General features: G+C 34.2%; 2 protein-coding genes across 2 annotated transcripts; one reads left to right on the top strand and one right to left on the bottom strand.

The window, feature by feature from the left end:
* Window positions 1–1,631: 1,631 nt before the first annotated feature.
* Pi3K68D (phosphatidylinositol-4-phosphate 3-kinase catalytic subunit Pi3K68D) lies at window positions 1,632–22,917 on the bottom strand. Its single transcript, XM_077438743.1, has 32 exons — window positions 22,647–22,917; window positions 20,591–20,852; window positions 18,139–18,817; window positions 17,995–18,071; window positions 13,958–14,034; window positions 13,664–13,872; window positions 13,501–13,591; window positions 13,292–13,432; window positions 13,127–13,215; window positions 12,658–12,895; window positions 12,412–12,581; window positions 12,121–12,340; window positions 11,843–12,047; window positions 11,519–11,767; window positions 11,328–11,446; window positions 11,080–11,255; window positions 10,832–10,998; window positions 10,534–10,756; window positions 10,272–10,457; window positions 10,049–10,206; window positions 9,880–9,967; window positions 9,679–9,808; window positions 9,449–9,604; window positions 9,219–9,369; window positions 8,989–9,145; window positions 8,781–8,908; window positions 7,728–7,841; window positions 7,456–7,656; window positions 2,300–2,496; window positions 2,074–2,219; window positions 1,913–1,999; window positions 1,632–1,842 (listed from the first exon to the last, which is right to left on the bottom strand). The coding sequence occupies exons 1-32, from the start codon at window positions 22,753–22,755 to the stop codon at window positions 1,666–1,668; spliced, it is 5,577 nt and encodes a 1,858-aa protein (XP_077294869.1). The 5' UTR covers window positions 22,756–22,917; the 3' UTR covers window positions 1,632–1,665.
* Window positions 3,712–6,031, top strand: LOC143917494 (uncharacterized). Its single transcript, XM_077439081.1, has 3 exons — window positions 3,712–4,204; window positions 4,290–4,499; window positions 4,580–6,031. Exons 1-3 carry the CDS (start codon window positions 4,177–4,179, stop codon window positions 5,425–5,427), a joined length of 1,086 nt encoding a protein of 361 aa, XP_077295207.1. The 5' UTR covers window positions 3,712–4,176; the 3' UTR covers window positions 5,428–6,031.
* Window positions 22,918–24,416: the final 1,499 nt, after the last annotated feature.

A 24,416-nucleotide genomic window follows, 5' to 3' on the forward strand; every position in this document is an offset into this window, starting at 1 on the left:
ATAAAAAATAATGATAATTTCAATTCAATAATATTAATCACTGATATAACGCACATTCAAAATAAGTAGTGACGATAATCGTTTCTTCGGCATAATTAAATCTCTCATAATAATGCAAATAAAGCACATATACGAATTACAAATATGATTGTTGAAAGCACACAGTAACAAATACTGCTACATATCTAATTAAATATTAAAAATTAACGGTACATATAAAGCTTTAAGAAATTTAATTTTAAAATAAAAAATATTACACTACAATATGTAGAGGAAAGTATTCAACAAATCTCATATGTATGCATTAATATTTGCACAAAAATATTCATGTAGTAAACTATCATATTACGTACGCTAAACATGTACATACGTCGAGTAAAATTGTTAATTTTAATATATACGAGAGACATGGTATATTTTCACTCGTACAGACCAGATATGTAGATATAAAAATATATAAGTAAAAAAGTAAAAAATACGCTCTACTATAAAAGCTATGTTACATTGTGCATAATAAATACGATCATTGAAAACTTCACGATCGTAACATTTGATAATTATGCATCCTCTATCGTAGTCGACTGCTATTTGTGAATAAAGTTAGCAAACATCCAGTCTAAGCACATTTGGAAAATCTATTCAGACTAAATCGATCTACCAGGTATATGTATAGATATAAATAAGAAACATTGTAAAACTAATGATATAAAAACTTCATCATGACAAAAGCTACAAAGCACATTGGACACCAAAAAAATATGTTAGAACGATTGCAACATTTCAATATTGCTCATAGCACACATATTCAACAATATGACTAAAATCACGTTACTTTAAATGTGTAAAATACAGATATAAAGTCTATAGAATCATACAAATGACAGGTATAGTACGAAAGCAATTGACAAGTTCAAAACTATCAATTACGCAAGCTCGCGTCTAGAAAGTATACACAAAAAAAAAAACGTATAAACATACAAATATATGAAGATATTACTCTAATAATTCATATCAATTAAAAAAAAATTAGCGTATATGCACAATTGACCCTGTCGTATAAGCATTCCAATATGTGTGCGATTAAATCTAACACATCGATCATTAATAGGTAAAAAACGATTCATATTGTTTATAAAATATCATATATAATTAGTATGATTGATTCTAAAGTACATATATTATTATGATAACATAATAATTATCAAAGAATGTAGTAAATAATTTCCTTTTAATTGTGGTGCAGTTTTTTATGTGCATATATTTATATGAAAAGTATCATTTAGAATACTGGAAGATATGATTTTAGATTATATATATGTATATATATATAGTTTTTGATAATTTATTACCAAACATATTTATGTATGTATTGATGGAATAAAAATATAAATTAAATTAATAAATAAAATAAACAAAGATTAATCATCGAAACGGAGATTAGTTGAGAATCACAAAAATAGCTTATTTTATCAATACAAATAAGGCATATAAACTAATCGCACAGAGACGGATTATAAAGCAATATATGTATGTATATGTATATGTAGTATAGCTATCAATAATTTTTATATTCAAAAATAATACATATACTAAATAAATTCATAAACAGGAATAACAAGCGTTTTTACATTAACATTGTAATTAATAGCAAAAATTCATCAATTGTTATCTCGGCATGTACTGCAAAGGGAACCATTCTGTGATTTCAGGATTTAGCGGCATGGAATGCAACGGTAGAAGGACACCGCCCAAGAATTGATTTTCCTGTAAGGAATCGTGGTGCCAGACTGTGACTTGAAGACTTCGCGCTCGTACTATTTCCAAAGGTAGTCGATACTCCAACTGAAAGACGCACATGAAAATATTGAAATAAAAGTGATGTAAAATACAGATTGTTTGTTTTAAATTTTACCATTTCCATGAACGAAGGATGACAATTGCGTTTAAGGACTCGAGTCTTCCGTTTAGTCTCCTTAGAAGGATCAGGCAACAAATATACCTGGAAAAAGAAACCACGATTTCATTCAATTGTTCACGTATTTTAAAATTATCATTGAAATAATCATTATATACCTTGACATAAGGAGATGGAGGTACACCTTGAGGTGTCATAGGTAATGACTGGGCATGCAATATCATAACTGACAACATTTCAGCACTATAATGCAAGGATATTTTCAACGCACCGACACCTTCCTGTGTATTCCTTTGTATTTCGCCTAAAAAAACACATAAACAACATGTAATAATCAATAGTAAATGAAATTCTGATTGAAGTACATATAGGCAATTATTTTACTTCTGTTTTTAATTCGTTGCGGTTCAACATCCTGTTGATCTCGTAAGAGTGGATGAAAAAATGTATAAACGAGTTTCGAATGCGCAATCTCAGGAGCTAGCTTGAACAAGGAGTCTATAAAGGCTTTGATGTCTCCGAATCTTCGCTCTGCTGCTTGTCTCGTATTCATTCGTCCCATATACAATCCGACAGGTAATCTGAAAAATGCAATTACACACAAATTGGTTATGTATTGTCGCAAAAATTGTGGATTAAAAAGCTATAAATTCGCTATCAATCAAAAAGGCAATTACATAGAATCATACAAAAATTCTTAGGTTATCACGTTTTTTGTTTGTTGATGATAAAACGGCAAAAATGCCAATCAAATTCGAAATTTTTGAGCACACAGTGTGTATGCAAATATTTTAATCTTCCAATTAGTGTTTGGAATGGTTAACCGTTTACCCGCGCCCGTCTTCTATGGAAGCTTTGCGCGACAAGCCTGTAGCGCGGCTGTCTTCCATAGAATTTCTGAACTTTGCACGGGATTTTGAGCCTTATATGCGCCTATTTCAACTGTTTTAAGGTTCAAAATTGGTTGAATATATTACCGAGAGTTGAATTCCATCTATTCAATTTGCTTAAAATTAATATATACCAGTCAAAAATAGTTTTCTCGTTTATGTGACGTCACGTCTGTTGAACAATGGCAACGATACATCTCAATTGTATGAAGAATGATTATTTGACAATTAAGCCAAAACTACGAGATATATTATGTATTTTATTGTTTAAAATAATAGTTGATGTGTTAATTAACATATCTGGTTACTTGAGTAAATATTAAAATCTGTATTTAAGGTCAAAAACTCGATTGCCAAATTCACGAAAAAGGTGCTTGCTTGCTATATTTAATAATACAGGGCTTGTTTGCTATATTTATTGCCACGGGCAAAGGGTTAATATAACCGACAATGAACTTTCTATTGATCGGCCGAAAATCTATTTGAAAATAATGAACGATTCAATGTATCAATTAGTATCGTTTAAGATAGCGTCTACATCTACAATGTTCGCTACTAAATTAAGACATTCCTTTGATCTAACCGAAAATTCTCTCAAATTGAAATACAATCTAAATGATACGATCGACTGATGATAAACTATATATAGGAAATGAAATCATATTGAATAGACATTGAAAGTTAATTGTTTTTAATAACTTTACGAATTTTAATACTTTTTCACTGTATATCACTTAGTAGATATTAATTTCATAAGAAATTTAGAAACAGATAAAAAATATAGCAAGGTTGATTATAATATCAATAATGTTTTCATTAAAAACGCGTAACCTGTTCATTTATCATTATCGCCAGATAGTGGTTTATCCTAAAGATTATTATGATAAATATCAGGCCAGTGATTTCAATTCGGTTTTAATGAATAACTATTGTGTATATATTAATTAAAATTTCAATCAGAAACTTTTCACACGCTATTAACTTCATAAGTCAAAAAACTATATGCAAGTAAATTATGCTGCGAATACAATTATTCTATATGTTAGTCTCAATTGAACCTCACAAATAAACATATGAAGACTAAATGTTGAAGGAAACATACAAAACGTTTAAAATTTCAGACAAATAAATATGCTTTAAAAACATTTGACAACCCATCAGAAATATCCATTCGCTACTTATAATCTTGCAATATCTTATCAATCATAAGTGGCATTTGTCACGCTCGTTTGCGAGTCAAGTGTTCAGTGACATTCCACGCAGATGTCGAGTCTAGAGTAAATCCAACTTAAAATCAAACAGTTAATAGTAAAACGGACAATGCAAAAAGATAACTTGACAGATGAGATATTTTATAATAGCTAATATAATATGGCACCCCTTGAATCAAGTAAAACAGGTAAATATTCAAATATCTGGCAATAACAGTCCATTCTATTCAAAATTATATGCCTTATACATATTACATTTGCAATTCTTTTCAGACAATTTGGTGCAAATAGAATGGTTGACCACATTCGCATTTCTCGGAGCACTTTGCTGTGCTGTGGTCGGAATTAAACTTAAATGGTTCCGAGCGCAGTTAACATTAGATTCTGTCGATGGAAGTGAAAGCACTGTTCAAGTGAGAAGCGGAGTTTACAGACCGTACACAAATGATATATATTCACCTAGTTACAGGGAAATCAATGAAAGTAAGAATATAATACCATATATGTATGTACCTTAAGTAGAAAGTATAACAGACAGTAAACAAAACATCAATTTTGATTAGGTTCAACTGAGAATAGACCGCAACAGATTCCGAACAAGCCCCAAGTTACTATTCCATCGAATCCACCCGGAAGCAGTGTAACGAGACCAAAGCCAATACCCGATCCAACAGTTCAGGGTACTTCTAATGGTGCCGTGCAAAAGGTTATAAAGCCCCCAAACCAAAAGGTGAAAGGTGATGATAAACCACCAAATCAAAAAGTGAAAGGTGATAGTAAAACAGAAAAGGACAAAGCGTTAAGTGATAAAAAAGCCAAACTAATAGCAAAAGCTAAGAAGGAAAGAGAGGAGAAAGTAAAAGAGGAAAAACGATTGAAAAAAGAGAAGGAAGAGAAATTGAAGAAGGAAAAGGAGGAAAAATTACAAAAAGAAAAAGAAAAGAAAGACAAAAATAAAAAAGGAAAGAAAACGTCTGAACCAGTCGCCAGTGTAACTATCGACGTGGAAGCAGTAGCAGCAACCCAAAACCCTAAAGGAAACGCGAGCACGACGCCAGCAGTTCCTCCACCCAGAAATCCAACCAGTCTCATTAAAAATACGAGAACAGCTCCCCCGTCGAATGACATAGAACCGGACAGTGGGTTCACGAGTAGTTGGGACATGGTGGCTGCCCATCGGCAAAACTTACACCGCGAAGTTAAGCCGCCAGCGAATAACAATTTGAGAAGCATGGCTAGTCAAAACAACGCAGGAGCGATGGCCAGAAACAACAATCTGTCAAAGCCGAGCGGTAACACTTCAAATCCCCTTGCCAATGACCGTACACCGACTGTCGTCGGATTTAATCCTCAGAGCAGACGTATCTCAGAAGCATCAAACGGTAGCAACGAAAGTGACACGGAAGCATAGTGCACAGTTTAGTGTGGTGATATATCGTCAACTTGTGATTATTGTGAAAATGAATCACGGTATACAGTTGGCAAAGTCGGACTAGACACGTCTTGTAAATGCCGTGCAAATGCAGACGCAACCATATTTATTATATTATGTAATATGTAAAAAGTGCCATGAAATAATTGTTTAAAAATAGATAGAGCAAATATTGTAAGAAAATATTTTGTAAGCGGTCAAAGTGAATCAATAAATTGGTAAAAATTTCATTTCCGTTGTGTAATACGTCATAAAATAGTCGATTTTAGAGATAAAATAGTCGACAGAATTTATTACGGCGATAAAGATATCATGTATGTATGTATGTATGTACTTCAATGTAAAATTAATAATTTGATATAATGACGACATACAATGAGAATCTACACTGTTCATTAGCATATTTTGTAAAATTGAGTTGTAATTAATTGCATGTATAATCAATTCGAGCTGTTAAAAGATTATGCTGAAAAATATAATTCATAATAAGTGATAAAATTGACATTTTATTGCGACGATAAAAAATAATAGTATATTATAAGAATATGCACTTAAAATAATTTTGATTATTAAAAAATATTATCCATATAACTTTTTTTTTATTATTGACAATATTTACTATTAATGGGATTTCGTCAAATGCCGCTGATGTATTTACATATTTACTATACATGTTACAGTCAGTGTATTTTCAGTTGTACTAGTTCATCGGATAAAATATTTTGGCATTATAAAGTGACCATTAAAAAATACGATACGATCATTCGAAAAATAAATTTTAGCATTAGAATAGATATAACAACGTTGCAGTCAACTGTCAAGTGTTTTATTTTGTTAACGTATTATGTATGAATGTGAATGATGTCAGGTTGTAGAGTCGAAGAAGGTCGTAGGTGTCGAAGGTCGCAAGCCGAAGAGTAAAAAGAAGGAATACAGTAGAGAGAAGCGTTCGTCGTTGTCGGTTTGTATTTTGGTATTCGCGACGTTGCCGATACAGTTCATTTGTCATTTTAATGCACATTTAATTCGCTTTTAAAGTAGTTTTTCAATGATCAAAGCAAATTTTCTAATGCAATCTGTATCCGTCATTTAGAAATGTACACAATTTATTTTGTAATGTACAGAAACTTTTTTTAATGTACAAATTTTTTTTTAATTGCTTTTTAAATGCAAATTTTTTTTATAAAATTGACGTTTATACTATTTCCAATTATCTCTCTACAAGCACAAACATTTTCAACAATATGCGCCAGTTGTAATATAGCAGTTGAGTTTTGACAGCTCTGATGTTTTAACAATTATTTTTTTCTTTTAATTTTATACCAGGAAGGCCTTACAGGTAAACCCCAATGCACCTTTCTGGCCAATTACAAATAATGCAGCATTTTTATTACACCAGCCAATGGATTACAAGACAGTGAAAACTCGTAATTAAGGAGACATCTATGAATTGCACATTAATCATACTCAAATAGTGGTGACATAGAGTAGGAAGGTTTTTTAGTAAATTTAATCAGGAACCGTTTCAACAATGAAATCAGAGAAATTGGCAAAGTCTGATAGGAAACGATCGACCTGGAGTCACAAATATCCAGGTCTGACCAGCAGCACTACAGATATACTCAGAAAAATTCTTTTCAATCGAAGTCAGCTCATGGCATCGAACCCGGCGCCTCTCGACGCTAAGCAGAAGCTTAACGACCGAGCTATGCTGCTGGCCAATGCTTTAGGATTCAAAATGCCTTAATATTTGCTATAATTCTATTTAATTAAAATATTGCAACCCAGGGTAAGGATATATACAAACATGGAGGATGGGACAAACGGTTGAGAATACTTAAACTAATTCATAATAGTTTGTGAATGAACAAACTATCTCTTTTGTGTACAGTATAACTGGCCAGATTGGTTCGTGTACAAAAAACTAGTATGTTCATAAACAAACGAAACGTACACTTGGACTGTAACATATACAAAGTAACAAAAATGTAAAAGAATGTATTTTACCTATGAACACTAGCCAACGGGTGCTCAATGCAAATCTTCTGATACAGCTCTGTGAAATGTTTATAGCTGCGATATACGATGAACGGCGTGGCTTGATCTTGCCGTTGAATTTTAAGGGAATAAACGTAATACTTTTCAGGTTCGTATCGTTTTTCATAGCCGATAACGTCCGCATTCACTATTTTACCCTCTTGTTCCATTCTGTGAAGTAAATATGCATATAAAATACCGATAATCTTGAAATAGTATAAGAATTCAATCAAAATACTCACGTATACGTCCTAGGCATAAACGATAATAGTTCGGTGGAAGTTGATGGCTGGTCGCCGCCGACTCTGAATTGGGCTAGATTATGAAGGAAGAAGTTTATCGGTGTAAAACGTGACCTAAAACAAATATTATTATATATGTAATATTTAATTTTTATTATCCCTTTGAGTGCTAACGTATTTTCTGTTGAAAGCCCGCCATGCTGAAAATTTCGCCATTTCTAGAATTATTTAGAAATCCAATAGAAAGTAGGTATAAAAATTGTAGCTAATTCAAACAAACCCTAGATCACTACCGCCGAGGATTTAGAGTTTTGTAAAGGTGTGTTTAGACTCTCTAATAAATCTTGCAACAATATAAAATAAACATAAGAAGTATATTAATGAATTTATTTGCCAAAACTAGTTCCATCTTCTTCATTGTTGTTAAAATGTAATGCTCACAATCTAAATGGCAAGCTACAATCTAAAATACTCAGCAGTTAGGGATTTCCATCGAGAAATTCTGCAATGGTTATAAATTCAAATATTCCTGTGTAAACCAGTCTTTATAAACATTGACACAGATTACACGACCCATGTTCAATGCATTTTATTTCAACACTACCTGAAAAGGCTTAGCGGGTGGCATTCTTGTTTATTTTTACATACTCAAAATACAAGGCCTATTGGCGTATTTCAGGCTCATGGACTTGGATCGGCGTTGGTCAGCATTCAAAGGGTTAATCAATATAATACTAATCAATGTTTATTATCACAAATAGAGTCTGAGAACGACTTAGATAAGTTGGATTTTAAATACTTTTTCGTTGACTCATAATACATATGAATCATTAAATTCATTGAATTTTTTTCTATGGGTCAAACCTGTGTATGAACATCAATATTGGATTCCAAAAGAGAAAGTCAAATTAATTACAAGGTAGCACATACATAGATCTCTAGAAATTGATCCAATAAGATTTTGAATTGAAACATAAACGAAACGAGCGCCATAAGTGGATATTTAACTTTGCTTGCTAATAAAATTATTTCAACAAAACAATCAAAGCATACTTTAATGCCGAATGAATCAGCTTGGCGAAGGCAGCAGACGCTTCCGCTGAAGTTTGTCCGGGTAAAAGTGCAGCCTGAACATATCCCACAGCTGTAGCCGATACTCCGGCTATTCCCGATGTAGCCATCTAAAACAAAGCCAGCATGTATTACAATAAACAAGCCTTTTTACATTGCAACTGAACATTATTGTTATTGAAAGACTCACCAGAGAGAACATGTGCAAAATAAGATTATGATGCTTTCGAATGATGTTAAAAGCTGTACAACACAAATCTATAAAATGATGGAACCTCTGCGACGGACGCTCACCTCCATTTATCACGTACGCCATATCAGGAGTCAAAACGAACGGAGTACGATCTCTGAAAGCAGATGTATTATTGTAAAAAAAAACGGCAAAATAAATATAATTTATATGTTTGTGGTAATATAGACCTTTTGAAATTGCCAAACATTTGAGCGTCTCCCAAAAACTTTCCAAAATCAATGTGAAATAGATGACCTGACGTCTTCAACATTATGTTATCGTTGTGTCTGTCACATATGCCTAAAAGGTACGTTGCTACGCTGTAACCGGCGCACGATGCTACAATGAAAAACAAATCAGCAATTGTTTTAAATCTATTTAAAATCATCATACAATTCAAAATTGAAAAAAATATAACCTGTGAAATTAGTGACGGCTCTCTCATATTCCAACTCGGAAGGGTTATGTTTAGCCAACCATTCAGCAATCGGCTTATCTTTGAACGAGCCTGTTAATCCCCATTCTACCTGTATTGCACGTAGTGTTTCAGCATTGCATACCATTTCAATTATACCTGTTGAAAAGCATTAGCCAGATTATAATAACCACATACTTATAATAAGAGCCAAATACAACACAAATATTAACCTTTTCTATGCTGAGTTGGAACGGTATCGAACGTTACCATTCTTAAATCTAAGCCTTCCTTTAGCCACAACTGATCCATCACTCGGATCACTTGAAGCACTAAGGAATCCTGGAGAAGATCATCGCCGACCTTTTGATACACAATACATGGTTAAAATTGCAATATAAAATTACTTTTATCATACTTTCTTTAAAACTTACCTTAAATATTGCCGGAATAATTGTGTTATCATTTCCAATAAAGTTAATTTTCAGTGGCAAAGTATTAGAAGGAAAATAGGAACATGACCTTCAATGAACAAAATAAACGACATAAATTTTTTAATACATTTTTAAATAAATTCGAACTCGAATTTCAATCCGAACTTACTTTATATCGATATCAAATACTTCTTGAGAAATAGATAACGGAAGACAAACGTTGCTCGACGTGATAATCGGCACTAAGCTCTTTATACCCATCTCGAGCTGTATATTACGTTGACTTTCTTTACACCTCTTCACCGCATTCGCAGCATCAGCGAGCCCCTAAAATTGGACATAATTAGAAGCAAGTCCAAAATTTATGAAAATCCAGAATACACGCCCATTACCTTTACTAAGATTTGTTGCTTGAGCAATCTATCGCTTAAGTTGTTGCCGACGATCGCTAGCAAAGATCTCAAGATTATTTGACTTCTTCGCACCCATCGTGAAGCCGCAACTATGCTTTCATCGGGTTCAACATAAGTGTTGCTATCTTTGTCTAATGATATTCCTAAAAATTCTTCCGACGAATTCTATACAATACAAATTATATAAATTAGTTTAATACAGTATGTGTAAATTGAAATCGATTATGTTTACAGCAAATACCGGCGAATTTCCAGGTATGTTATGCACAAGCTGCCAATACAGGCAATGAGCAAATCTCGGTGATTCTAATGCTCGTGATAGTAAAAGTTCCACTAATGGAGAATCGATGAAGCGTTCATATCTGATTGCTAGACAAAGTTGAGGCATCAAAGTCATTAAAGTGTCTCCGGACACTTGGGCAAGCCATTCCACGGCTTTCGCTCTGACTCCCTCATCAGGAAAACTACAATAAAACAACAGATGTTAATAATTATAAATGTATATATGAAACTTGTATATAATATAATTAATAACTAACCATGGTAGAAGTAGATGAAGAGCATCATAGGGTGTTGGAGATGTCCACTGTTCTAACAGTTGCATCAATTGCCATCTACCGATTGCATCCCAGTTTACAGACGCTTGTAATACTAAAGGTAAAGCACCCGGTATGCCGACAAGATAGTGTCTTTTTTCCCATAAGATCTGAAATAATAATAAATAAAATAAATAGCAAACATTATAATGTTATTGATGTTTAAATTCAAATTTTCAATGTGAACTCACTTCACGACAGTTTAAAGGCATTTTTTGATAGGGCCCTTGTTCTACTAAATGCATCAATTGCTGTTGCGTATGACTATCTAAGGCTTCAAACGAATGTCGGTTTGAATTAGGCATGTTTTTGATTTCTTCAGAATAGTCTTTCCAATGAACACCTCCAGTACTGTATGAGGGAATTTCTATAAAAATAATAATTGATATTAAACATACATAGCACAATTATTTAAAAGTTTTATCAGTACTAATCATACCTATATTGATTAGTGGATGAGGTTGTGGTGGACATTCCGTAACATCGGGTGAAGGACCCAATCTTTTATCAGCAGAAACTGGCCAAAGCGGTAATATAAATCCTCCCGAAACCAACATCCTAAGAACAATTAACATAATAGTATATCTGAAGCATTAAAATCAAAATATTCTCAAAGTAAAATATAAATACCCATCAAAATCGATCAATTGAATCGACGACCATCCGAGTTCTTCAAGTTCAACATGCACAAAATTAGGATCGTTTGAAAGTTCACTCTCTTGCTTTTCAGGTGAATTGGATGAATCGGCAGCTTTCTCTTTTTCAGAAGCGGCATTTCCACTTTGACTATCGGGTTTTGACAGCGTTCTTCCACTGAGAGTTATGACTAATCTCGCTTCTTTCGGCAACTTGGCTATGTTTATATCATCTAAAGTCAGCCTAAAATTAATATTAATTAAATCACTCCCCACAAAATAGTATATTTAAAAAAAATCAACAGCTCGAAAATAGTACCAAGTTTCAAACATGATTCTAGGATAAAATCCTGAAGTATCAACGGACACTGGTTGTGTACTTTTAGAACCCTTCAATAGTCTTGTGCCGTGATAAATCTGTCCCCTCACAATGAAATCATCATGATTCCAAAATACAGGATGTCTATGAATGCCTTCCACAAAGAAAATTGTCGATTCAGTAACTGATGTCAACGGATTAGAACCTATAATATAAAACATACATAATTTTTCATGTTAATTGTGAACGTTTTATATATTATAATATTGAATATATACCTTCGCTATTAACGGGCGGAGAGTAAGGATTGTCCTCGAGTTCAAAATCGACCCCGTTTGCTCGACAATAAATTGATATAAATCCACGGACTGCTTCTCGAAGCCTTTGACAGTGCAGACCGATTGTGTCTTTGATAGTAGCCTTTCGAAGAGACACGTCGCAATACTCACCGGTCTCAGAGATAATTTCAGGCTTCACTATACTGGAATCCGGTTTCGTCTTAAATGAAACGATTGCTTTACTATCAAATTACTTTTAAAATAATAGTTAAATGTAAAAAAGGGAAATACCTCATCACAAGCATGAATCAAAGTTCTCAAAGCTGTCGATACATGCTGTGTTTCTACACCTCCGAGCAAAGCACATATCGCTTTGACTGCTTGAGCAGTCGCACCCAAACGAACGTTTGCACCTTCAGAAATATTAGAAGAAACTCTCGACAGTTCACGCTCCAAAGTTTCTATACATTTAAAAGTATGATTTAAACATTCAATTTAAAAACTTTATATCGACAATAAATGTCTATAATATCTCACCCAACAATATGGACAAGTCGTGAAAAGAAATTGGAGGCAGCAAGCTTTGATTCGGCAATATTTTATCTAAAACAAGATGACTGTCTCTAATATCGTCCCGTTCACTTCTGGCTAAGCTGGTATCCCTAGTCGACTGGAGAGACAACTCAATATCTTTTTCTAATCTAAAACACTGTCTCACATAGTTGTATTCGCTAAGGGAACTACCCGGGGTTAAATATTCACTCAAACCCCACACCTAAACAAATTAAAATAATAAATTACACATACCAATGTATATATTTTAAATAAAAATTGGTTGTGGCTATTTGAAGGTACTATATCTGCGAATAATGGGCTATTTGCAGGTACTATATATGTGACAAGCGCAAAGCCTTCTGCGCATATAGTATCTGCATATAGCCAATAATTCGCAGATATAGTACCTACAAATAGCCACAACCATAAAAATTTAATAAATTGCACTCACTCGTAACGTATATCCCGAGATGTCTTCCCTAATTTCACCTTCGAGTTCACACACCACGTGTAGTATAACATGCTCAACGGTAGACTCAACTAAAATCGAATAAAAAATTAAAATCCAAAGTACATAAGTAGTAAATATCAAAAACGAAACCCAATTGAATAATACCATCGCACGTAAACGTGACTGGATGCCGGTCTTGATGATACACTAGAAGTTTAATACTAGTCCCTGGATTATACTGGCCTTCGGACTTGGAAGATATCACATATCCAGGATTAGTTTCGCTGTCAGAATACTTATACTTTGCTAAAAATTTGAAACAATAATGAACTAAACATAAAAAACTTCTTTAAATCATATGAATGAAAACATACATCTGACTCGTTTGACCATTTCTAAGAAGGCCACTAATTCCGATTCGTACTTTCGAGTTTTACACAACACAACAGACTCATAAAGTTTACTCTGCAACAAGATCAATATAATGTTACATCAACATAATCACAACGTATTGCATAATTTAAGCTCAAGCCGTACATTTAAAGATTTGTTTCGTTTGATTACTGGCGTCGCAGTAGGAAGAGATCTCGGAGGCGGCGACGGCAGAGGTGACAAGACAGTGTCTCGCCGATTTACCGTAGCATATACTGGAGCTTCTTTGGAATTCTTGACTTCCCCGTATAGGAAATCTAATGGATCGTACTCATCGTATATGCTGCTGGAACATTCACTACTATACATGTAATCTAAAATTTACACAACCAATTAAAATCACTGCAAATTAATTGCATTACATATTATATCATATATGAAAATCAATTAAATATTTACCACTTGCGGTTAAATTGGCCATTAATGGATCAAAAGCTTCTAATACGCTTACCCTGATATTTCCAACACCACCGCAACTAAAAGACATATTGAATTGAACATTAATAAGACAGACGATTTTTTTTCCATGCACATAATCATTTTTCAGTTAGTTTGGAAACATTTATGCAAGCATAAAGTTGTATGACTGAATTTCCATAAATAATATTGCATCTCATTTTTAAGACATTTTGTGTTCCTAATTGATAAAAAACTTGTAAAAATGATTAAATTTAGATGTTTTCTTTTTCAATATATCTACCCTTGCTTCGTTTTTATACTGTTAAGTTAAAGTAATTCTCAAAAAATTTGGATTTAACCCTTTGGCTGCTACGAGGTTTTTCAATGTCCAAGCGAAAAATGCTAACATTTGTAATTATTTTGAAAAAAAATAAATATAATATTTTTTTTTACATACTTACTTCGCCGAACACTCGTAATTTTTATAATACTTTATATACATTTTTAAGAAGCAGTCGTGGACTCGTGCTCTCTCTTTCTGTCTTGCTTTTACATGCGTGCGTGCGAAAGAGATACCTACATATATACACTAAATAAGTTTTGACAATTGTTTTCCGACGCTTTATTCTTTTCAATAATCTATTTTTAGATATCGATGTATCCTTACAACATGCGATATATTCGAAACAGGTAGCGGTCTTTCTCTCTTTCTTTCTTGGTTTTAATTGTGTACGTGTGAGCGAGACACACAAGGATGCGAAGTTTCTAATAATCAAATAATTTTTCAACATGTATCATAAACATTTTGTATGCATTTCAGTTGCATTTGATTGATTGCATGAATTCGTGACGTCTCGTGACCTATATAATTGAAAGCGGATTTCTATTGTTTTTTGCCATTTATTTTAACTCTGCAAAATGATATCGGACAGTGAAAGTGATGAAAGCGAAATAATAGCTCCTCGCCGAGGAACTCGACAAATCAGCAGCTCTACTGATTCTGAAAATGGATTTATCGACAATAATCAATTCCCAAGTAATAACTCCTTATATGACATTGACAATGAACCCGAAATTTACTTTGATGATGAACCCGAAATTGAAGAGCTTTTATTTAAAAAATTGATAAATATTTATAAAGCTTGATTGAAAAATAAATATAAATACGTATATAAAAAAAATGTTTCGTGCCACTGATGCGCTGGTGGCTCAAAGAAAGTATTGAAATACGACAATTAATGACGTCAACAACGATCGTCGTAGCAATCTTCGCCGATTTCAAAACAACGATTTATCGTTGTTGTAGCAGTCAAAGGGTTAAAATAAGCCATTAAATATATGAACAAGTATGTAGAACTTTTCAGCTTTTTAATACAAATGACTATGATGAAATTATAGATTTCTAATATAAGATTTGCGGACAACACGATGTTAATGGCCAGTAATGAGGATGAAATGACTGAACTACTAATAGAAATAGGTCTAGAGATAAACAAAAATTCTCTTCGATGACAGAAACGAGTCTCTCATAAGTCCAATGCTTTAAAGACTATGAGGAAGTCAACGATTTAATCTCCCTAAGTGCTTTGATCTAAACTAATACTAGATTTCGAGTTAAAGACTGCAAAAGTCAAAAATCTGTAAAAATTTGCGCATTTTTTAAACGTTCATATTTTATAAACGAGAGCAAACCGACAAAAATCATTGTCATATTCAAATTCAGTGGGTCAATTTTAGCAAAGATTGATTAATCTCAGCTCCGGTAATTTTTTTGTTGCTCAGTGTTATTATTAAAATCTAATCTAATCATATCATAATCTAATCAGATTAAGAGGGCTGGACACCAGCGCCTTGTCCATACAAACGTATTACACTTCTCTCTTCCTCAATTATGGCACTTGAGATATTATTTTTTAATATGCTATGGATATCCACCATTGGCATGCATCTGTGCCTCTATTTTTTTGATTAGTTACTTTTTAAAGGAGCTAGGAGCCGCCAAACATCTATAAAATCGCCTCTTTTTTACACCCACAAAAAGAGTCCAGCGTGCGTATTTAACGGTCGATTTAAAAAAAAAATACGCGCACAGTTCCATAGAAAATATCTTGCTCATACCGATGAAGAAATTTTTTTAAAAATTGGTCCAGTTTCGGTGGAGAAAATTGGAGAATACGAAACCTCAATTTTGTCGATTTAAATACGTATTATCTGGTCGAAGCGCAACTGTTGCATTCACTCAATATATATATATTCTCGCATTCACTCAATATATATATCGAAGAAAGGAACGGCAACAAAATTAAGGTTTCGGCTGTACAGCCCTCTTAAGTGAACGACCAATTGGTAATTACTTATAAAATAATTCTTCAATAGTCATTTAAAATACATCTAGTCATAAAAAATAGCGGTTTTTGTACACCGTTTTCTTTCTACTGTATGTATTTTATAAAACTGAATAAATGAGAAAAAAAAACGAGATCATAAGATATGGAAATACGGCTCTATAATGAGAAGAACGAAAATCCAAAGACCCCATTGAATTGTATGTAGTCGAGTTATGGACGCTTAAAAAGATAGATAGGGACATGTAAGATGCCTTCGAAATGTGGTGTTGAAGGCGGATGCTGTGCGTTTCATGGACCGCAAGACGCACAAATATCTCCATCTTTAAAGAGCTGGCAGTTTCAGCGAGACTCCACAACATATAGGAAAAGGATTTTTTCCTACTTTGACCATGTTTCCCGGAAGAATGTGGAGAGTCTAGAGAAACTGGTAGTCACCGGAACACTAAGGAGGAGGCGAGCGAGAGGACAGTCTCCCATAAGATGATCAGACCAAATTAAGTAACTGATGGGGTCGAAAATAAACGCTGCTTTCAATCTGGCACAGGACCGGGAGTGGAGGCGGATCATCCACCAGATTCCAGATGATACAATTAATCAGCATTGAGCAAACGAGCAAGAAGATTATGATGAATTTCTTTTAGTATTTGATTTAAAAAAACTGGCTTGAATGCAGTGTCACCAAACTTCAAAATAAGTTTTACATGTTTTGTTTAGGAATTTCTTCTTCTAATGCTGAATCCATATTCGGACGTATATGCGTTTATGGCCCGTGCGAATTCTGTCCTATTATGGGTGAGCCGAAACAATTTTTCAGAGTCCCATCCATGACCTGATTCCATTCTTCTTCTTCTTCTTTCTCCAAAGCCACCATCTGCCTTCTATTTTCCCCTCTATGATTGTTTGTAGAACGCAATATTTGGGTGAATAACGTGATCAAAATACTCTATGATAAGGCGTTTTACCGTGTCAAGAAGCTTTATCATTTTATGAAGAAGCTAGAGGACCGTTTCGTTCCTCACATGCTCCTTCCATGAGTTCTTAACCGTTTGCCCGCGGCCGTCTTCTATGGAAGCTTTGGGCGACAAGTCTGTAGCGCGGCTGTCTTCCATAGAATTTCTGAACTTTGCACGGAATTTTGAGACTTATATGCGCCTATTTCAACTGTTTTAAGGTTCAAAATTGGTTGAATATATTACTGAGAGTTGAATGCCATCTATTCAATTTTCTTAAAATGTATATATACCAGTCAAAAATTAGTTTTTTGTGGAACCATACTGAAGCCTCGTTTATGTGACGTCACGTCTTCATACAATTATGAAGAATGATTATTTGACAATTAATCCAAAACTACGAGATATATTATGTATTTTATTGTTTAAAATAATACTTTATATGTTAATTAACATATCTGGTTACTTGAGTAAATATTAAAATCTGTATTTAAGGTCGAAAACTCGATTTCCAAATTCGCGAAAAAGGTGGCCGCGTACAGGGCTTGTTCGCTATATTTATTGCCGCGGGCAAAGAGTTAAACATCCTCCGGTAACACCACATTTCAAAGTAGTCTATCCTATTGAGGCTTGCGACTAACAGCGTCAACAATAACAACTAGGAATTTGGCATCAGCAATGTTGACTATATCGGCTAATGAATAAATATGTACAAATATTTTATTTGATTAATACATACTTGGAATTAGGCGCTAAATCAATCAAATTAACAGACTTCCCCGAAAGAGGTGTTGGACCTCTGTGTATTACCACAGCCTGTAAATAAATAAAACATTAATAAGAATTTTTTTAAATAATACAAAATCATATTAAAAATATGTACCTTCGGCTGTGTTACTATTGGACTACCAGAACTCGACATCGGAACATTGATATATGGCAGATGTGAACTTTTTTCTTTGAGCGACTTCCGCACACCATCAGTTACATGACTAGGGTTCATATCTTGCACGGTATTCAAATCGACACTCCTCGACTTGCTTATACAGTTGATTCCGTTGTTGTTGATTACTTTGGACGAGTTTCGATTGTTTAGTTCAGTATCTATAGCATTCACCGATACGCTGGTCGGAAGGTTCGGCGGCAGAGTCGGCAAATTGTTACTAAACAGAGAGTCGCTTCTACTGAACGTCGACAGTTGCGGATAAATAGGAGGATTCGACGTCACTGAGCCGGTGGGCGTTTGACAAACATACGGCAGCGGGCTCACATTCGCGAGATTAGGATATAAATTTGAAAATCCATAAGGAGGATTGTTCATCGAAAGCCGCGACGATTCCATTTGTGGAGTCGCATTTGGAATGCAGTTGTATTGCAGATAGGGCGAACTCGCAGGATAATTTATCACGGGATTCATAAAGTTATTTAAATTCGCCGCTCCAGACGGATATGGAATTATGCTATGAGTGGAATGTGACGATGCACTCGAATTGCTCCTTGATAATTTAGTGACTCCTTTGGGAACGTGGACTAGCGCTGATAAATCAGACTGTTGACTCAATCTAAAAATAGAAAAGTGTAAGCGTTATATAAATGTATCATAAATTAAAAACTTCTCAAGCTTCAGTACATTAAGTGTCATTGTATCTAGAAAATGATTAATGCTAGCGCTACATAATCATACCACTTGTCAAGAGTTTAGTAACGGTTGACATTTGGTATTGTTAGAAATGCTAACGCTTCCAGAATTCAGTAATGGACGGTTCGTAATTAAATATAAAAATAGCACAAACTCCGTTGCCAGCTGCATGCGAGGAAGTTGATGCTGTTTGTATATAGAGTTTGTCATTTTTCTAGATATAATGATCAATCTATACGCGATGAAGATACAATATATAATATTATGAATTGTGAAAATTAGAATTAATTAATACTAATAATTTTAGGATTAAAAATAATAATATTTAAACCATACACATTTTAAAGTAAAAAAAAAATCCAAACGTTTTTAAGATTTACCCACTGTATATAAATTGAAATTAAATTTATACGCCAGAACTATCTTGATGTATTCAAAAATATGTATGCAAACCTTGATTTCGATTCATTGATCGGATTTTTCGCCAATTAGAAACATCTCAATACAGGAAACTGATTAAATTTCATATTATATTGTAACGTGGGAACATGAGAGAGAGTAGCCACTGTCTAAGTCCATTCGTGGATGAACAATAGAGACCCCGGATTAGGCTAACGGGAGTCAGTAAGTGCCCGAACAAAGGATACGCTGGAGTTCTCACAGACGTGGGCGAGTGCGTGCGTAAACACACTAATCGATAATGTGCTGTGCAACTTGTCCTTTATAAGGAGGTACACACAGTAGATCAGATTATTCTGAAGTGAGGCTAACAGGACTTAGTAAGAGCTCGAACAAAAGATACACTGGAGTTCTCACAGACCTGGGCGAGTGCGTGCATACACAATATACTCGCCACGGTAGACCTTTACGTGCCTAGACAATAGACACACTGATGGATCAAGGAAGCTATGCTGTGCAACTTGTCCTTGATGAGTAGGTACACACTGTAGATCAGTTTATTCTGTAGTGAGCGGTGGTACCGTGTGTATCTCTGGGATCATTGAATAAATGCTGTAAAGCGACTTTGACCTTTCATTTAGATCCTGAACCCACCCTTACACAACAATACCATTATCTAAAATAATGGTATTGTTTATACTTTATATAAAAGTAGTTGTTTCTATTCAGTTTAATAATTTTATTTTTATTTTGACAAGAGTGATTTAACCGTTTGCCCGCGGCCGTCTTCTATGGAAGCTTTGGGCGACAAGTCTGTAGCGCGGCTGTCTTCCATATAATTTCTGAACTTTGCACGGGATTTTGAGCTTTATATGCGCCTATTTCAACTGTTTTAAGGTTCAAAATTGGTTGAATATATCACTGAGAGTTGAATGCCATCTATTCAATTTGCTTAAAATTCATATATACCAGTCAAAATCAGTTTTTTGTGGAACCATACTGAACCCTCGTTTATGTGACGTCACATCTGTTGAACAATGGCGACGATACGTCTCAATTGTATGAAGAATGATTATTTGACAATTAAGCCAAAATTACGAGATATATTATGTATTTTATTGTTTAAAATAATACTTGATGTGTTAATTAACATATCTGGTTACTTGAGTAAATATTAAAATCTGTATTTAAGGTCGAAAACTCGATTGCCAAATTCGCGAAAAAGGTGCCGCATACAGGGCTTGTTCGCTATATTTATTGCCGCGGGCAAAGGGTTAAAAGCAAAATTTTAAAACACCTGTGAATATGTTCTTTGAATTCTTGGTGCGCTTTTCCTGTAGAGGAGGGTGCAGTGAATGATATCAAATCATCATTCTTCGACTCGCACGGCGTTGGACTACTGGAGGTGGAACGGATTCCTTCAGGATGTGGAGAATTCCGAGCCCGTCGAGCTGGTCGACGGGGAGGCGGAGGTAAGAGCGGTGGACAGCCGCTCGAATTTGAACGTGAACGGGTCGGTCTGATTGGTCCATCACATTCATTTTCCGAAGTAGGACTCGCTGAAAACATCAAAGACGCAAATATCAACACAAGTACATAGCAATTTAAATTAGATAAACGTATTGAAGTGCTCAATTGAAATAGATAGACAGACGGAATGGACGTAGTGGAGGGGATTTCAGGCAATTGATAGATAATAACAATTCAAGATGTAGCATACTTAAGAACTGACAGTATTGACGGTGAATTATCAAACGCATAAAACGATTGTTTTTTTTTTTTTAGATAAGTTCAACAATGTAATAAAATTGACGGAAAAAAAACTTAGTCACTGTCGCAATGAAAAAGTAGCTTTTTCATTGGGATAAATTCAATAATTGAAGTATTTGTGTAAGTTAAATTGAAAGGATGTGAAGTTCAAAGCACTCGGCGAACTGATTCAATTATCTGACAAATGTATGTAATATCCAAAAAAACAAACGTTTTTGCGAGATAAACTATTCAAACGATATATGTAACGTATTATCATAAAGTGTGTATGTATAATATTCATAGTACGTACCAGTTTTACTGATAGCTGCTTAGAAAATACAATAGAAAATGATTAGAATTGATTATGATTTGCAGATAATAGTATATGTACACACAGAAAATAAACAAAAAAAATAAGCATGTGGATTTAATTTTGATTAAAGTATTGATGTTATCAGAAATATACTCATCATCATAAATACCTTTTGATGTTTGTTATCGTTGTATTAAATATAACTTAAATTATTAAAATTCAAAATTAGTCAGTAAATCATTAGTTGTGGGTATGTTTGTGAATCATAATATAATCAATGCACTTTTGGAAAGTAATAGAAAGTCTATTCGTTATATTAAAAATTGCGTTTCGTTTACGAAACCATTATGAAACTTCATATCATTATCATTATGGTTTATGTGAAGTTTTATGTAATGATATAAAATCTATACCAAATCAAAATTTGGATTTTAGCCAATATAATACGACGACCCTTTTCATTGTAGTATTCGATAAGATTGCCAAGATGATTTTTTTTAAATCATATAATTTGTATTATCATTGATATTTATAGTTATATATATGTATATATAACATAATAAGGTACTTGTTCACTAGTTGGGCTCACTTTTCGCGCTCAAAATCCAAAGATAACGTTACACTGTGACATCACGCTACGACTATATGTCAACAGATACTATTATTTATTTATGAACGGCCTTATAATTCTGGCCAAGTCTTCCTTTTTCTTCTACGTATGTATATTGGATCAATGTCAAAACAATTATAGTAAATAAATTGATTTTTAAGAATATTTAAATGATTCCAATCAAATATATTTTTTAAATTTTAATACATTAATTTATATTGCATTCATATAAAAAAAAAATTCAACACATATTTGCAATTAGAAAAAAAAATCAACACATTTGCAATTAGAAAAAAAATCCACAGTGCAGTAATGCTTCATATAATATGAAAGGATGAAATTATATTATAAATTTAAAAGACTACAGATTTTTAAATACCTAAATATCCCAAGTAACCCGATTTTTATACGTTGATGATCCTCAATGGGATTTTCATCAAATCCAATTTATCTCTATTCATATTTACTTGTATGCTAATATGATCGGTTATTACACTTACAATACAGGTGCAACGATCAATAACCAATAAATTTTACCTTCGTGAACAATTTTACAGGCAAGTGTACAGAATAAAGTAAAATGACAGGTCTACAGACACAAGATATGTATATTTAAAATCGGCACAGTGGCGATTATCACAATGAAAATGAGATAAATGAGTAATGTGGGGGGTTTACCCGAGTGAATGTTGCGCTGTCTGCGGAACTGGTCTAGGGCTAGACTTTCGAGACTGAGGGCCTGAGCTCTCTCCAACTCGGCCTGGAAGTGGCGCTCGTACTCCGACATGGTGCATTGCAGTCAGGGAGACTGGATCTTCACTCCTCACTCTCCACTTTGACTGCCGATTCCTCACTCCTCACTCTTCACCCCTCACTCCGCACAGAGCAAAGATCGTTTCTCATGCGGACAACACCCGACCATAACACGCGTAGACGTCAAACTAAGATCACTGCTGCCACCTCACACATCGACAGTACATCAGTGTTGCCAGCTGTTTTTTGTTTCGCCCTTTTACTCTCGAACTCGAATGCTGCCATAGCGGCGGTATAGAGGTTTTCTGTATTAAGGTCTGTTCATACCTAGTCGGCACGAACCGACTTCAGCAGGTATCCGGCCGTACGAAAAGTATTCTTTGGTACATTTTATATGGGTATATTCATACCAACCGTCACGTTTACGCCACGGCAGGCTTACAGCAGTACCCGACATTTCCTGTTCATACCTTACAGCAACATCCGTCAACGTATCGTATTCGTCTTTTTGGCCATCGTGGAGATATACACGCGAATTACGTGCCATGAGTCTGACGCTTTGCTGTTTTGGACCAATTATCGATAGTGACAGTTGACAGCTGTTCAATATTTCGACATGGTTTTGGCGCTGACAATGACTTTTTGACAATGCTTCCTTAAATTTTGTAGATTTTTTGGTGATTTGTGTTTTTATTTTATCCAGTATTGTTTCAAATTGGTATCGGTTCATACGGAAATATTTAAAAAAAATTTGTCCATCATCCACAAGCTCCTTATACAGTGTCCAAAACTCTCCTTCGGTTTTTCTATTTTTTAACATGGAATGCACATCAAAACGCCTCCGTGCTTTTTTATTGCCTTCTTGAGCTTCTTCTTCCAACAACAGCACGATTATACATAATTTTTCGTTCGATAAACGTCGAAACATTTTTGCTGACTTGTATTCTGACGCGTAGCTACGAATGCACGTGTATGCATTCATATTGCAAGTACTCGACAATACGACGTAAGCAATATTGCGCGGTATCGTCATGGCCTCTAATGTATAAGTAAGCCGATTTTGCCTTGCACTCGGCCAAATTGCTGTAAACGTGACGTGACCGCGACGTGTAGGTAGATATGAATAGAAATGTAATAAAATGACATATTTGAAATGGAGTCGTGCAGTGGTGAAGCCAAGTATGAACAGACCTTAATAGGTATATTACTTTAATATATGTATAATATAAATATATGTAACTACAAAGGACTTCAATTTTGAATAATAAGGTGAAATGTTTGGAATACAAAAAAATGAACATATACCTTTTAATAGTCAACGAACTTCTCAAACGATTGAATTAGTCATCATTTTCAATACAAAGCTGTCCAAATAATATTCCATTCAATTAGTTATAATTTTGATGATTGTGTAGGGGATCTATGACATGCTCGAGTTTGGGTCACCACCCTGTGAATTGGTACTGATTCGACCATGTTGGTGGCTTCACTTTACTTCCTTCCCGACAGTGTGCTTTGAACCAAATCTTAATTTAATTATTTTCGCCCCCATAATTGCTTGAATCATATATAATAATGTAATAACCTACATACTATATAATCATATATGAAACAAGAACGAATGGTTTTTCATCATTTTCCTAGTTTTTCTTCTTTATTTATGTGTCCACCCCCCTCCCGATTTATTCCAACGCC

The sequence above is a fragment of the Arctopsyche grandis genome, chromosome 9 (assembly GCF_051622035.1).
Source record: "Arctopsyche grandis isolate Sample6627 chromosome 9, ASM5162203v2, whole genome shotgun sequence".
Classification (NCBI taxonomy): Eukaryota; Metazoa; Arthropoda; class Insecta; order Trichoptera; family Hydropsychidae; genus Arctopsyche; species Arctopsyche grandis.

Bases quoted from the DNA above. Each gene is read 5' to 3' on its own strand.
- LOC143917494 (XM_077439081.1), top strand. From the start codon at position 4,177: ATGGCACCCCTTGAATCAAGTAAAACAG. The intron at 4,205-4,289 runs GTAAATATTCAA...AATTCTTTTCAG, and splicing joins CCTTGAATCAAGTAAAACAG to ACAATTTGGTGCAAATAGAA. The intron at 4,500-4,579 runs GTAAGAATATAA...AATTTTGATTAG, and splicing joins TTACAGGGAAATCAATGAAA to GTTCAACTGAGAATAGACCG.
- Pi3K68D (XM_077438743.1), bottom strand. From the start codon at position 22,755: ATGTCGGAGTACGAGCGCCACTTCCAGGCCGAGTTGGAGAGAGCTCAG. The intron at 12,048-12,120 runs GTATATATTCAA...TTTATATTATAG, and splicing joins TCCGCCCGTTAATAGCGAAG to GTTCTAATCCGTTGACATCA. The intron at 1,843-1,912 runs GTAAAATTTAAA...TGCGTCTTTCAG, and splicing joins ATCCTTCGTTCATGGAAATG to TTGGAGTATCGACTACCTTT.